Source organism: Phoenix dactylifera, chromosome 2, assembly GCF_009389715.1.
Source record: "Phoenix dactylifera cultivar Barhee BC4 chromosome 2, palm_55x_up_171113_PBpolish2nd_filt_p, whole genome shotgun sequence".
NCBI lineage: Eukaryota > Viridiplantae > Streptophyta > Magnoliopsida > Arecales > Arecaceae > Phoenix > Phoenix dactylifera.
This window is the reverse complement of record NC_052393.1, coordinates 4,518,294-4,535,586: the sequence shown is the minus strand read 5'-3', so window position 1 is coordinate 4,535,586 and position 17,293 is coordinate 4,518,294. Positions and strand designations below refer to the sequence as shown.

Below are 17,293 nucleotides of genomic sequence, written 5' to 3'. Positions count from 1 at the left end.
TATTGTAAACGCACAGCAATATCCTACCTTATCCAAGTTGGATGATATCTCTTTTACTATTTACTAGCTCTATCTCAAATCTACAACGAATTACCGGAGGCTAATGAATCCATGTAACATTTTTTTAGGGCACACATGATGATGAACTTTCCTACGAATTATGGCCCATTGGTTTGTTGTTACTACGTGATGTGCTCTTTCTTTCTTTGTCACTGGTAGAATGTTGACCCCTGGCTAGGACAACAATTGGGAAATCTTAAAACTCCTCTTTTCAAAGATTTGGGTACACTTCTTTGGACTCCACCTCATGTCCCCCATCTTGTAGCCAACCTAGTTGGACTACAGAAATTAGGTGGAGTGGTCTTTTATTTGTGAAAATACTGTTTATTTTTGACCTTGATACAAGGTTTGTTTGAAGTGCTGATTAGATCATGTACCAAAAGAGAAGGTACTGACTAGCTTGCTCGAGTAGGGTCTCTCTCTTGTGCACAGCTTGATAAGTTTAAGACCAGCCTTTCATTGAGCTTTGAGGATTGTTAAAATCACCACTTGTCCCAAAAGCTTACTCTTATAGGATAAGATAGATTTATTTATAGATTTTCTTATACTCCCCATCACATGTGGGCCAGACTTTCTTTTTTGTGCGGAGACGAGGTTCGAACTCAGGACCTCTGCTCTGATACCATGTTAAAATCACCACTTATCCCAAAAATTTAAACTTATAAAATAAGATAGATTTATTAATATTTTATATTTTTTTATAAGGAATGCGACAAGTAAGCATCTTAATCAACTAAGAAGATAAGAATGAGATTCCTTCGTATATAAAAGTTGAGAATAATCAATTATACAGGGACACTCCCTGGCCAAGCAGGAATTGTGTGATGCTTGATTGAGACCCTTTTAAGCAATAGAGGGATTGGATGACGATGACTCTAGTCAATTATAATACATACCATTGTGAAACTGTTACTAGTTATTGTAAGATTTCATTTGTTCGTTTTAAAATGAGTAAAATGCCTCATTGTTTTGGATTTTCATGTACAATGTTTTAAAGTTTAAGTAAGTTAATCAAGTTGCCCCACCCAAATATATAGGGCAGTTGATGTATGTCGCATCAATCTCGAACTATGATCAATGAAAAAGAGAAAACGTATCCATAGTAAGAGCAACGCATTAACCTCTCTTTTTTTTTTGTTTGTGAAAACGACAATTTTATGTAGCTCTAACGTGAGTACATTCTATAAGATCAAAAGAAAGTAAAGAGTACAATGGATGAGGTAAAATCTCCTATGGAGGTTCAGATGATTTTGTCGGAATGCCGGGTAATAAAGGAGACGATCCAGTCGGCAACACTGTTCGCCTTTCGGAACACATATAGAGCCTGAAAATAGCTCATCTCCTGTATCAATCTGCGAGTCTCATGAATAAAAGGATGTCCATTTTCATAGCTATCCATTCTTCAAACCCACTCAAACACCAGAGAGGGGTCTTTCTTGAGCAATGCAACCTTTGCCGCCTATTCTTTTCTCATACACCTCTCTTGAATGTGCTTGCACTTGGAGCACTACATATGAACTAGATGTTCTAACTATAAAAAAAATTATGTACCAGATCCTTTAGATATTGTTTTATTCATGTCCGGTCTGTACAAAAGTGACCAAAGCGGAATGCTACCGGCCAAAAAAGAGAGGTGGAGAAAGTGGGTGTCGGGGCCTTGATAGGATTTATGGACTGGGATAGGCTGTGAGAGAAGGGCAGGCACTATCTATTTGTCCAATGTCTCGTTAAGTGGGTTCTGGTCTCTCCCTAAATGGGAGAGATAGCCTTTCATTGAGCTCCAATTTAGGTGCTTTAGGCCTCCACATTAAGCATGCCTACCCTACCCCTCAGCACGAGTCCCTTCTCACACACCTCCAAAATGTACGAACTCAATCTTTTCGGTGTCACCCTCGGCTCATACACTGCTCCCACAGTACCACAGAGAGCCCCCCATATCATGTACAACAACAGCATACGTAAGTAGATTATGTTATACATACGATGGAGAGGATAAAATCTTCCTCTGTTTTTTTTTATTATTATTATTGATACAACCAAGACTCATACACTACATACGTGAGTGTATAGCCCACCAGAAAAAATTATAGGGTGCAAAAGAGAAAAGTCACTTATGTGGGTTTTTTTTGTTTTTACAACAGCACTTCATACAACGCGTATACGAATGTACCTAATAAAGTTAGAAAATAAAATATCACGAAACTTCTGAAGTAGCTTCTCGTCCCCTGTCCACACGGTACTGCCGACGTGGTTGGCCACATAAGTGGTCATTCAGTTCGCAGCCTTATTGCTTAGTCTGGATAACACCTTCATTCTTCACCATCATTTAGATGTCACGAAGCAATGGATGGCCACCGACAGCGACCCTTATATTTCTTTGAATCTAATTGATGACTGTGGCCGAGTCATTCTCCAAGATTAAAATATTTTTTTTTGGAGTGATAAGCTGTAACATTATTCTTATTTTTTTAGACATATATAACCTAATAAAAAATATATTTTTTTAAAATATCGTAAATATTGTGGAGCAGTCGTATCTCACGGCTTTCAGCGACGGCACGGACGTGCACTAACAGAAGATAACAGATTACGATCGCCCGTCACCTGCCTTTTTTGGGTTTTCCTCTATGGGCTCGTTTGGTTCGCGAAAAAAGAAAGGGGAGAAAGTGTGATCAACGGGAAAGTAATGAGATGCTTCTTGTTTGATTGGAGTTTTCAAAGGAAAGAAATGGAAAAGTTGTATTTCCATGGAAATATGATTCCCACATTTCATGGGAAAATCTTTCCCATGAGAAACATAGCGGGAATCACCCCATTTTTATTTTTTTCCAAAAAAGTCCTTTAACATTAAAGAAGCATTAAAAATACATTAAAGACCTAATTTTTATTAAGGGCATAATAGAAATTATACATAATTTTTTCAGAAAATTAGATGGCCAACCAAATATAAATATTTTGAAAATTTGTCACCTTTCTATGGTTAACCAAATATGCTAAAAATATTTTTCTAGGCATCTTATTCTTAAAAATTTATTTTTTAATAATTATATTAAAAAAAAAAAAAAAAAGCTCCGAGCGAACCAAACCAGCACAATAAAACTGTCAAATATTCTCTTGTTACCTAGCAGCATTCCACACTGATCCATCAAATCCGGGGTGGACGGGGTTTCTCGATCCCGTTCCCTTTTTCCGTTACTGCCACGTCGCAACTAGCTAATGGCCGCACCCGTCACCCTCTCTTTAAACTCCCTTCAAACCCATCAATCAGCAATTAATAGCTCAATCCGTCACACATCCTACCCGCTGTTCCTCTCTCTACTGGCGTATTTCTACTTGATGTGGCCTGGATTCGTGAACTCGCACGGATCGTAGTGGTTAATGTTGTCCATCGAGCTTTCCATCTGAACAGACGATCACCAGCAACGGGCACGTATCCCTTAATAAAAATATATTTAAGGCAGTTAAAACACACTAAAAAGATGATTATAATCCTACTCATCTATTAGCATGATGCAGAATAGGTCTAACTTATCTTGCATAATTAAGCGATCACCAGCTTAACATATGCAATTAAATCCCATTATATACATATAATGTGCCGATAATTGTTACCCAATAATTACTTTATATAATCAATACCAACACTCTTGCTCCACTATTTTTATGGTAGCGTTATTTCTTAAAATTTTTATTTGACTTATAATTCAGAGAATCTTTCGCTAAATAAAATTCGACTATCTTTGTTGTTTTTCTCTTAGTTTCAAACTGGATAGGTTGTTAGTAGATTTTTTTGTCGAAGTATAGCTAAATTTGATTATTTTTCATTTATCAGCTGGTTTAACCTTTCCAAATAAGCTAACAATGGTAAGCCGATATTTTTATTTTTATTTTTTTGGTAAATCGGCTACTCACACGTAATCGGATACATCATTAGTATATATATATATATATATATATATATATATATATATATATATATATATATATATATATATATATATATATATATATATATATATAATAGAAGAAGAAGTCTACTGAATTTACAGGAAAACTCTCAAATAATGAGCAGTATATGAGACGCGACGCTGTATTTGATACAGATGCTTTGCATCATATATGAATTAGCGAGTGGAGGCATAGTGGACGCTGCAAATGCGTCGAGCACGTGTGCTTGCGTACTTTCGTACTGGAAATAACTTTTTTTTGGGGGGGAAAAAAAAAAAGGAGAGAAGGTGAGGTCTCCGGGAGAGGGAAGAACAGAGCGCAACTCAGTTGATCAACAAACGCCACTCATTCACTCTGAGTAACTGTGACTCCCCTGTCCACTCCATCTTTCATTTCACCATCGCAACAACGACCCTACAAATTAAAAGCCTTCCTCCTCCTTTTCCTTCGTCTTCTCGAGTTCTTCTTCTTCTTCTTCTGCCCCTTTCTCTTGTGATGTGGTCGTCAGGACTCGACAAGCATAGCAACAAGAAGAAGAACAGCAACAATAACAGCAGTTGTGGACATGGGGGTAGTAGTAGGATAGTGTCCTCCTCCTCTTCCTCAAGATCTTCTCCTTCCTCCACCTCCTCCATCCTCCCCCAGACCCCAAGGAGGAGGAACATGGAGGAGGTGTGGAAAGACATCAACCTCACCACCCTCCACCATGAGAGGCCCCTCGCTTCTCTTCTGGAGCAGCACTCCCATCCTCACCACCACCACCATCACCACCGGGCCATGATCCTCCAAGACTTCCTCTCCGGCCCCTGCTCCACCGTTGCCCCGGCGGACGCCGCCGTCGAGGACATCCCCCTTCCTCCCCCGCCCCCCCTCCTTCCCCCCACCGCCCTCAGCCTCAGCTCCGGCCTCGAGCTCCAGTGCCTGGGCGGCGGCGGCGGACGCTGTGGGTGTGCCCGGATAACCGGCCACTCCGGCTCCAGCTCCAATTCCAACGGCTCTCGAGTCAATTGCCAGGCCATCAACAGCAGCAGCAACAACAACAACGTGCACGGCGGGCCTTTTATGTCCCCTTCGTTCTCCGACGCCGTCATCGGCCCCCCGTCACCCGCCGGGCTCTTCTCCTTCTGCTCCAGGAAGCGGATGATGCCGGACGTCCCGGTCATTGGCGGCGACCGCCGCCACAAGCGCATGATCAAGAACCGCGAGTCCGCCGCCCGATCCCGCGCCCGGAAGCAGGCAGATCCTCTGTCCTCTTCAGCCCTTACTCTTTCTTCTTCCTATTCTCTCTGCTTTATTTTATATAGAGAGGACTAGGTTGAGAAGATATGAAATAGAAGTCACTAAATTTGGAGCAGGCTTACACAACTGAACTGGAGCTAGAGGTTGCACATCTGGTGGAGGAGAACGCCAAGCTAAAGAAACAGCTAGAGGAGGTAACGTTGCTAAAAACAATACTAATATTATGTAGCATCACCAATCTCTCTCTTTAAATATGAAAACATTCATTCATTCATTCATTCATTCCTGTACAAATTATTATTTATTTATGCCGAGGTTGGTTGTGTTGTGGGCAGCTACGTTTGGCAATGGCTGCTCAGCTGCCAAACAGAATCGCCCTCAAAAGAAGCTCGTCAGCCCCATTTTGAGAAAGAACGAGAAAAGGGAGGGAGGGAGCATTCTGCTGCAAAGAGCTCTCACGCCCTTCTCCGACCTATATATCCTCCTGTTCCTAAATTTGCGCAGATATAGTAATGACCTAAGAACACGATTCAGATCTTCCCCTTCCCACCACCAATTGTATGCCTCTCTGTCTCTCTTTTTCCATGTATATTATTATATCAATGTCTGTATATATTGTGAATGGGGACAAGCTTGATACTCTTTTCTTTGCTCTATTGCTTTTGTTTTGGTGCCATAATGGTGGTGGTGGTGGTGTTGGTGTTTCTCCAAATGGCAGTGGGGAGGGGGAGGATGAGGGAGGGATGCCTGTGCGTGAAAAAGATGGGGCACCGTCGGGGACCGGACGGGACGTTACGTCCGTTTGGGTTGTGTGGGTCCCGGGGGCTCCAGCCATCATCGCCCTCTCCTTTGATGGGATGCAATTGTAAAAAAGTGGCAAAAAGATTTGCTTTTGTGCCGCTGTGCTCCAGGGATGGTGCCAAAAGAAAGCGGGGCATAGGCGATCCTGGCGTCTTTGGACTCTAGGTTGCTAGGCCCCACCTCGGAATAGCTACGCGTCGGTGCTTGAGGGCTTGGGCTTTTCAGCTCCTGCTCGCTATTTACTCCCATTAACTGCAGCTCCTTGCTGCTGTTTTCTTTCTTTTCTTTTCTTTTGATTTTTTTTAAATATTATATATATAAATAATGTATACAGATATATTTAAAAAAATAAAAAAGTAATATGTGACGTAGAGCACCTGCAAACGGTTCTCTGAGTAGTTGGTGACAAAAAATACCACCTAATTTGCGCTTCATTAGTCATTCCCATCACAAATTACTTTCAGCAATGGATGGTAATTGTCGATTCCATCTGTGGGATTTATTCAATGATCGTCGTAGAGTCATCTTCAAGAATATTTTTCTTCTGCAAAGCATGCCGCCGAGACCGTCCTCAATTTTGTCTTCGAAATTGAGGTATCAAATAACAGGCAGCTTCCAGTAGCGATTATTTTGGAGTTCGAGCTTCTATTAATAAAGTTCGCATTTTTTTTCTCCTGCTGTCTTGTCGGATTTATCCTTGGCAGTCTCTAATAGTGATTATTCTGGAGTTTGAGCTTCTAATAACAAAGTTTGCAATTTTTTTCTCCTGCCGTCTTGTAGGACTTATCTATGAAGTTGATCTTGATAAAATTTGGAGATAGGGGCTCTTTTGACTTTTGCTCTGTTAACACGCGCGCACACGAGGCTTGCTCTATAACGAGAGGTCCTTCACTCCTTTCTGGGACCAGCAATGCAATACTCTCGCCGTCGCACCTGGTTTTGGTTCCTGAGTGGAAGTACGGATGCTGCAATCCTCCGTCTGATCGGTTAATTATGGAACTGGATAAATTGGTCTACTTTGTTTTCTTCTCCTAACGGGCCGGACAAACCCCAAGTCCAGGTCCAGTTTGATTTGCAAAGGGATGCTTATGCCTAATTAACATATTTACTAATAGAAATTTGAACAGTTTAACAAATGCACATTGCATCTACGTTTGACAGGTTGATTTATAATAGACGACTCCTTTTGTTTTTAGATACGATCTATCAAAAAATTTAAAATGATCTTAGAAGCTTTAAGTTGCACGCAAGGTTATGATCATTGGTTCCTAATCTTATAATGCAGAAACTGCTTGGAATCTTTTCCTATAATCTTTTTGATGACAGGCACACCTAGAAGATCTTCCAGGTCTTTATGCATCTTTGAAACACAATGCACGGTTTCATCGTCTTTTTTTTTCTTTTTTTTTTGTCTTTATTTCCTTTCTTTTTGAGGGGTGGTGCATTGTATGGCATCATCCTGGACATGGAGATCTTTGTTTGTAGAGCAAGTTTAGTTGTGGTAAGTTGTTATGGTAAGTAGGGGGTGGGGAATGGACTTTTATCTAAGTGACCGCTGAAATCTCTTCAGTTTGAGTCTATTTATTTATTATTATTGTTATTTATTGAGTGCAAAGATGAGGAAAGTGAAGAGCTTTCTGAAGGGAGAGGGGGAGTGCAGCGCTTTTCGGCCATGCAAGTGTACCAGAAGACGAACAGAGTCGCAAATTAGATCGCTTTTTTGCTGTCCAATATTTGAACGAGATCTTTTGAATACGTCATGTAATTGCTTCTCCATCTTTATGCTATCTTTTTTTTTCGACTTAGATCTGTGTAAGTAGCTATTGTACCCAAAAAAAAAAAAAAAAACCTCCTCAAATTTTATTAAAAGCAGGATAAGTATATACACAATTACAGCCAAGAGAACAGAGGAAAAGAATATGGAGCCATTGAAAGTATCACATGGTGAAGGGTCTAATTTCTCTGAGCCAGAACCCGGTTTGGATAGGTTTAGGAAAAGCAAATATCTTTGGTTATGCTTCAATAAATCCCGTGATGATTCTAGAAAGTACCAGTCATTCACAAATGATGGAATGCCCGTGATGGTTCCTGACATGGGAATTTGAAATATGGCCTTTTGGTGATTGGCGTTTGAAGTTGCAAACTGAGCATTATGATTACTATAATGAGAACATGAAATATAGCCTTTTGCTCGTCATTATTTGTATCTGGGAACTGAGTAGTGAATCAATGGTGGCAACCCCTCTCTCTCAAAGGTAGAGAATTCTAGATTTGAGTCCCAAGTGGTTCACTTAGGAGTTTATTCTCGATAATTAAATTTCAGACATCCCCATCCCCACTCTCTCTATTTATTTTTTTTAATACAACAGCAACTCACACTTATCTTGCATGAATATAAGATCAGAAAAGATAAAAAATAATGGAGAGAAAGTGGAACGGACTCGTGATTCTCCCAAAAGATCCCTTCTAAGTGTTATGCAGCATTGGAGGCGATCCAGTCGGCAACACTGTTTGCCTTCCAATAGATATGAATGGCTCGGACAAAGCTACACCCTCTCGAAAGTCAGTGTATATTCCGAAGCAACGATTGCTCGTCATCGTACCTGTGCTGGCCTTGAATCCACTCGATCAATGTAGTCAAGTTCCTTTCAAGGTAAATTTTGTCTGTACCTAGAACTAGCCTGGCATAGGTGATGCCCTTTCATAAAGCTATTAGCTCTACTTCGATGATAGTCACGTTGAATATTCGTCGTCTTCCAGCTACGACTAGTCTGAAGTCATGACATTTGATCACAAAGTCCACTCCTTCACTACCTCCACCCTCGGATATACTATCGTCCTAAGAAACTTATGGGGTTAGGGCTCTCAAGAAACAAAGGCAACTCTAGTTGCTGCAAAAGCTGAGTAGGAGTTCCAAATATTCCTAGCCATTCCAGATGAACCTACCGCGTAGTCTTAGTGATCTCAGCAATACGAAGTAATGCTATGTCCACCACTGTCCTCGAATGCACCCTTCTGTTATCAAAAATTCGGATGTTTCTGTCAAGTTAGATATGATAGGCCATATAGGCACATCTGATACTCCACTTCGCAATGCTGGGTCTTCGCAAGAACTCTTTCAGAAGGCCTAAGTAGTCCTTTGTCGATGACATAAACTGCGGCATACTGGGTGAAGCGAGAGCACACCTCCAAATCTAGGCCATCCATAGGCATCCAAAAAGAACATGACTGATAGACTCCTCTACGTCAGGACATCCCTCGCAAACTAAAGTGGTCATCATTCTCTTTTGATGGGAGTAAATATTCGACGTCTTTCAGCTACGACGAGTCTAAAGTCATAACATTTGATCACAAAATCCACTCCTCCACTACCTCCACCCTCGGATATACTATTGTCCTAAGAAAGCTATGAGGTTGGGGCTCTCAAGAAACAAAGGCAACTCTAGTTGTTGCAAAAGCTAAGTGGGAGTCCCAAATATTCTTAGCCATTCCATATGAACCTACCGCATAGCTTAGTGATCTCAACAATACGAAGTAATGCTATGTCTACTACTGTTCGCGAATGCACCATTCTGTTCTCAAAAATTTGGGTGTTTCTGTCAGGCTAGATATGATAGGCCATATAGGCACATCTGATACTCCACTTCGCAATGCTGGGTCTTCGCAAGGACTCTTTCAGATGGCCTAAGAAGTCATTTGTCGATGACTGCGGCATACTAGGTGAAGCGAGAGCGCACCTCCAAATCTAGGCTGCCCGTGGGCATCCAAAAAGAACATGACTGATAGACCCCTCTACATCAGGACATCCCTCGCAAACTAAAGTAGTCGCAAACTGAAGTGACCGCTGAAGTCTCTTCAGTTTGGGTCTATTTATTTATTATTATTATTATTATTATTTATTTATTGAGTGCAAAGATGAGGAAAGTGAAGAGCATCCTGAGGAGAGAGGGAAAGTGCAGCACTTTTCAGACCGTACATGTGTATCAGAAGACGAACAGAGCTGCGAACTAGATTGCCTTCTTTGCCATCCAACATTTAAGAGAGGTCTTTTGGATACGTCATATAATTGCTTCTCCACCTTTATGCCATCTTTTCTTTCTCGACTTAGATATGTGTATGCAGCTATTGTACAAAAAAAAAAAAAAAAAAAAAAAAAAAAAAAACCTCCTCAAATTTTATTCAAAGCAGGATAAGTATATACACAGTTAGAGCCAAGGGAACAGAGGGAAAGAATATGGAGCCATTGAAAGTATTACATGGTGAAGAGTCTACAGAGACTTTCTCTGAGCCGGAACCCAGTTTGGATAAGTTTAGGAAAAGCATCTTTGGTTATGCTTCAATAAATCCAGTGATGATTCTAGAAAGTACCAGTCATTCCCAAATGATGGAATGCCCGTAATGGTTCCTGACATGCGAATTTGAAATATGGCCTTTTGGTGATTGGCGTTTGAAGTTGCATACTGAGCATTATGATTACTATAATGAGAACATGAAATATAGCCTTTTGATTGTCATTATTTGTATCTGGGAACTGAGTAGTGAATCAATGGTGGCAACCCCTCTCTCTCAAAGGTAGAGAATTCTAGATTTGAGTCCCAAGTGGTTCACTTAGGAGTTTATTCTCGATAACTAAATTTAAGAACCACCCCCCCCCCCCAACCCTTTTTTTCTTTTTTTTTTTTTAGTACAACGGAAACTCACACTTATTGTGCATGAGTATAAGATTACTAAAGATAAAAGATAACGGAGAGAAAATGGAACGAATTCATGATTCTCCCAAAAGATCCCTTCAAAGTATTGTGCAGCATAGGAGGCGACCCAGTCAGCAACACTATTTACCTCCCAATAGACATGAATGGCTCGGACAAAGCCACACCCTCTCGAAAGTCTGCGTATATTCTAAAGCAACGGTTGCTTGTCACCATACCTGTGCTGGCCTTGAATTCACTCGATCACTGTAGTCAAATTTTTTTCAAGGTAAATTTTGTCTGCACCTAGAACTAGCCTCACATAGGTGATGCCCTTTCATGAAGCTATCAGCTCTGCTCTGATGATAGTCACGTTGAATATTCAACGTCTTCCAGCTACGACGAGTCTAAAGTTATGACATTTGATCACAAAGTCCACTCCTCCACTACCTCCACTCTCGGATATACTACCGTCCTAAGAAAGCTATGGAGTTGGGGCTCTCAAGAAACAAAGGCAACTTTGGTTGCTGCAAAAGCTGAGTGGGAGTCCCAGATAGTCCTAATCGTTCCAGATGAACCTACCGCGTAATCTTAGTGATCTCAGTAATACGAAGTAATACTATGTCCACCACTATCCTCGAATGCACCTTTTTGTTCTCAAAAATTTGGATGTTTCTATCAAACCAGATATGATAGGCCATACAGGCACATCTGATACTCCACTTCGCAATGCTGAATCTTCGCAAAGATTCTTTCAGATGACCTAAGAAGTCCTTTGTCGATGACATAAACTGCAGCATACTGGGTGAAGCGAGAGCGCACCTCCAAATCTAGGCCGCCCGTAGGCATCCAAAAGAAATATGACTGATAGACTCCTCTACATCAGGACATCCATCGCAAATTGACATGGTCATCATTCTTCTTTTGGCCAGCATACTTCTAGTCGATAGACATTCTCATACCATCTTCCAGATGAACAAGAAAATACAGAAATGTATGCGCATCCTCCAAATTCAACCTCCATCAATCTGTTGAGTCGCTCCCCTATCATGTAGGTCTCAGACGCTTACTGTCGACCTCTCAGTCGCCCCCGTTGATGTTGCTTTTGTTTTCAAAACCCAGTATAAAAAAAAAAAAGGCCAAACAACATGAAAACTTTCTTATTGTTTGAAATATTTGTAAATTAGAGATCTTTTGATAGCAAATGTTTATTGGCTTTCAAAAGTGCGAAAATAAAAGCAAAAAGTAGTGAAAATTTAGTGCACATGCTATCTTAAACATCAATTCCCATATATTAAACAAAAATATAAAAATAATGACAATGCAAAAAAAACCATGAATATTTTATAATTTTTAAATTTGGTCGTCTATGTTTTTTAAAATATTAAAACATCTACTTACATTCCTTCTGCAACCGACTTAAATGGAGTTTCGACAAAACCAAGCCTTGAAAATTTTCTAAAATCATAATAAAACTCATCGGTAGATTGCAGCTGTGGCTAAAACTTGCTTTTGCTTTCATGGTAGAATCCAGGCTTGCTGGGGCCCATGTTGGTCTTGGAACGCATCTCTCACCACCCGGAACGTCTCAATGCATCGCTTTTCCTTTGCATATCTTTCATGGGGGCACTTTTTCTATCGTCCTCGATACGAAGAGTGTGTCATCCGCCTAGCACCAGATCTGGTAGCTGGCATATGCTTGTCTTGTTTCATTTAGATCTCCAGACCATTTAATGTCCAAGAAGTGCTCATCCTTCCCTACCTTTTTTTTTTTTTTTTTTTTTTTTTTTTTGAGTGACGTAAGAAGCATGAAGCTTCTCCTAATCAAATTTAGATTTTTTTCTGTATATATATCTTCCTAAATATCAAATTTTATATAAATATTTTTTTAAAATTGATATTTACATGTATATCCTCGTAAAACACTTATTTTGCTATTCTACCCTTGTTATATCCTTATTTTTGCATATGCACCTATACTATCTAACGTTGTTAAAAAAATTAACGGTTTCTAAATTTAAATAACTAAAGTATTCTTATGGATAAATGTGCACAAAAAAAAACTTATAAGATGATTGTGATAGAAGACAAAAAAATTAATTTCAAATTTTTATTTTTTAATTAAAATAATATATAGTTTTTATTAACGGTATTAGAAGAATCGTTATATTTGGGGCATTTATGTAAAAATAGTATTTTATAAAGGTACATAAATAAATATAAATTTTAAGAAAGTATTTATATAAATTTAAATTTTTAGAAATGTATTTATGCAAAAAAAATTAAAATCTACAACAACATAAAAAAAGAGACAAAATAGAGGAGTCAAAAAGAATTTATGAATAATCCATAAATTACTGCATAATAAGCTGAAGCTTTTTTTTGGAAAAAAAATTATATTTCTTTTATGCTTAATATACTACATAAATATCATAAATAGTTGATCCCAATCTTTTCTCATGTAACTTTTTAATTATATACGAAACAGACTGCAATATGTAAACTTTTTAATTACTTATCTCTCTGATAGCAGATATTTGATAGAATACAGATTGACTGTAAAAGAAGTATTAAGAAAGTTTCATTCGTTTTCACTTTTCAGCCTCGTTTGGAACTTAAAAGCCTAGCCAAAAAAAAAAAAAAAAAACGGGGCGTGGCCCGAAATTCAATGCTAAGCTTGTCCCACTCTCGAATTCTCGATACGAAGGTGCCGCGGGAACAATTTTATCCATCGATATAAAAATTATGGAGAACTTTAGAAAGGGTAAAAAGGACGTGGAAAAAAAAAAAGGACGTGAAAGTGGGACCCGAGACCTCATAAATGGCAGGCTCAGACATCGCATCAACGAGTCGACAGTTTTGTTTCGGGCTGATGTGACCGAACTCTGTAGACGGTGATCCACCGGCATCTGGCACGCCATGAGGGTTTGTGTCCAATCGGACGGCCTTGAATCATCACCAGTCATATCTTTTGCACTAGGAATCTTGCACGAGCTATCTCGTCGTCGCTTCGCTTTATACCATACGGACGAAATGTAATCGAAAAGGATAAGCACAAAAGAAAAATTGGTGTTGTTGGGGCGGGAGTCAACAAGGCCGGCGTGTTTGGCCAGATCGGCACCCTCTTATCTATAATATTTGCCATCTTATCAGAAGGCTAGACTTTTTTCGAATCACGGATATTTTTTGAGAAGCAAATAATACGGCAGGCTGGTTCATCTTTTTTGCAGCACACCATTCTAAAACTATCTTATAAAAAATTTGGAGCATGTCCGGGTGGCGCTAGGGCGCGTTTTGTACTATAATTTTTTGGACGTATTCATGACTGATGTAGTGAGATGCCAGTACACCAAAAAAAAAAAAAACACAAAACTACCTTAGAGAAAAGGCTAGAAAATAAGGATTATTGGGGACAGGGATTAATTATGAAGTCTATTCCCTGAAAAACAAAGATAATAATTAGTATGATGTTGTAATCGGTTACTCTTATAATTTACCAAAAATAAACTAAAAAATAATTATATATGACAAGGTTTCAGATTGTCAAGAACTTAAAACCTTGTTCTCGTGACATTAATTTTAGTATCAGATCATGCTAATAATTTTGATAATAAACTTTGTAAATAAAGATTTATTCCAAGGTCCCGTTTTGTAACAAAAGAACACATTGTTCAATTTTGCAGTTCGGTTCATATTTAGTCTCTTTTAACAATGTAATCCCTCCATATGGTGGCCAAAAACATACATAACCATAAAAATCGAGACCAACTCAACTAGGCATGAGAGGATATTGGAGAAAAACAGGCCATAGGTAAGAAGCGGTGAGATCATTGGCGAAGTTAAAATGGGGTTTATGGACGAGGATAGCATCCTAAATGGCACCAAAAACAAAAGATGTGAGGTTGAATATGAGTTTTCTAATAATTCGGGGGAAGGCCGACCTTAGCAAAGGAAAAAAAGGAAGAGGTGGAGGAGGTAGCAAGCAAGGATAGAAAGAGGGGCATTTGTTGGGGTGGCTATGAAGGCGGAGCAAATGTTGGGGTCGATGAAGGGGATGCAATGTCGACGAAAGAATACATGGTGATGAACATGGTAGAGGAAGAAGAAGACATGAGAAGTGGCGATGAGTTTTGGAGGACATGCTATTTGTACCAATGCACATGCAGATTGATATGCATATACTATGTGCCCGATACACATCTTTTAATAGATCACACATACATAATATGTAGCAAGACATACATACCTTTTTGTGGATATATCTTGTTGTTTTATTCACCTTCCACCTACAAAGAGATTGACAAATATACTCGTGGCCTTGTTTCTAGGTGATTCGTCATCCTTTAGTAGAGTTGATCATGGGTCGGGCCTCGGGCCTAAACTATATGGGCTAACAAGGAGGGTGGTGATGTCCTCCAAAGACAAACTCAGGTTGGGTAGCTTTCTAGTGACCCTCCCAAATCCTGGCGAACTGATACAGCCATCGAAGAACTATAGCATCAATATTCGCTTGCACTTTGAATTCCTTAAATGACTTTTTACAGCTTCAACCTGCCTAATTTGTTTGGTTGCGGACACAGAATTAGTAAGCTGGGCCCAGCCGGGAAACAAAAGTAGCTGTCTAAATCCCAAAAGAACCATACGTGTGACATGTCACCCTACGTTTATATTTCTCGAGAAAGCTAATCTTAAGAGTCTCAAAGGATCTCCACCAATTTTCTGCCACCTCTCTTTCTGATCTCATTAGTGTCAAATTAACATGAGCATACACACGGAGGAAAAATAACCAGTTTATTTTTGATTGCTAGGATGAGAGGAAGCCCAACTCGAATCCAGTCAGGGCGAGATTTGAACCCAAGTCACGAGTACCAACACCCAAAAAACTCATGAAATCATCATCGACAAAAATACACATATGGTCATGACAAAGATTGTCTTTAGAATAATTAGAAACCATGACACACACAAAAAAAATAAATCTAACGTAAAGAAGCTTGTAGAGCTGACTAACATGAGACATCCTTCCCATGTTGATCACATCTAAACCATCAAATAAGGCCCCATATGTAATTTTAGCAGAAAATTCATTAATTTGTGGGGAAACTCTTGCTCCCAACGTTTCACAGAATAACTGCATTGCTCAGAGGTATCTGACGCCAACCTCCTTACCACGCAACCAGTGGCCGGATTCCAAGTTCAATGAATAAACTCAGACTCCCATGAGTTACTCTGAAAAAGCTCATCGAATGATGAGATCAGGCCAAATGCCCTGAAAATGAAGTTGCTGAAAGAGGATATATTCTAATCTCAGCAGCATTCCTTTCAAAAGCCAGGTATATGAAAGGTAGAGAACCATATCATCAACTCCTCAGCGAACTGCTCCTCCGTTCCCCCGTCGAGATCTCCGGCGACAGACAGACGGCAAAGGGGACAGGTCCTCCGGCACATGGCCAGCCACCTATCAACACATTCCTGATGAAATAGATGGCCGCACGGCAGCCTCCGCGTTGCATTCCCTTCTTTGAACCTCGACAAGCACACGCAGCACTCACCTTCTCCATCATTTGCCGTCATCTGCTTCCCTCCCTCTGAAGAAAAACTTCGACCTGGTCTCAACAAGCAGGCTTCCCTGGAAACTCTGGTCCTCAGGCTCAGGACAGAGGCGATAAAGGCAATGAAGTAGCTCATGAGTGCTATGGAGATGGCATTAAGAAATTTCTGTGAGAGAGAATCCTTAATAAGAGTGCTCCAAGTGTGTTGAATGGTCTATTTTCTCAGCGGAACTTGCTTTGGTTATAAGTTTGGTTGGAACAAACAAAGGTGACTCTGGAAGTTACACCTACACCGAAGAACGGTTTCTTTGAAACTAAGATTGGAGAGATGTAAATAAAGTAGCCAGGCCTATGTATGGAAGATGTCATCATGTCATGGAAAGCATCTGGACAAAATTAGATAATATTTTAGTCCTAACTAAACGAATAAGTAAAGGATATCAGGTAGCCCAGACACACAACAAAACCAACAAAAATATCATAAAATAAGTGGACTCCTATGCAACTCCAGGTTTTTTTAGTAGCATGATGATGGATTGGCATGAGGGCAAGAAGTACTACAATACAGGTCTAAAGCATATAAAGTGGGTCATCAAGGCAGACTTTATCACTTAACAAGCTTAAAAACTTGCATGACAGCATACTTCACTACAATTTCATATGACAAGCATCACACCCTCAATTCCTGAGAAAAAAAGGGAAATACCCACCATGGCTATCACTTTTCAGATGGATTTATATTATAAGGCCTGCTATTTATCCCCACTACATGCAGTATTCTTTATCGACACAAACTTTCTGTATGCAAATACAAAAAAAATATTTGCACTTTGCCTAGATCAGTCCCGTCAGAACAATTGGAAGATATCAGCGTATACAAAATCTATACTTATAGTCCCGGCGTATTCAAAAATGAAAAATGTTGTCTATTAGAAGAAGTCTTAAGTGTTCTTGTTTTGGTAAATGATATCATGCTCATCTCACATTACACTATTAGTATTTGAG

At 39.7% G+C, this 17,293-nt stretch overlaps 1 protein-coding gene across 1 annotated transcript; it reads left to right on the top strand.

Moving 5' to 3' along the window:
* Positions 1–4,214: 4,214 nt before the first annotated feature.
* Positions 4,215–5,903, top strand: LOC103719609 (bZIP transcription factor 27-like). The gene is made up of 3 exons (XM_039118103.1): positions 4,215–5,244; positions 5,364–5,441; positions 5,583–5,903. The coding sequence occupies exons 1-3, from the start codon at positions 4,504–4,506 to the stop codon at positions 5,652–5,654; spliced, it is 891 nt and encodes a 296-aa protein (XP_038974031.1). The 5' UTR covers positions 4,215–4,503; the 3' UTR covers positions 5,655–5,903.
* Positions 5,904–17,293: the final 11,390 nt, after the last annotated feature.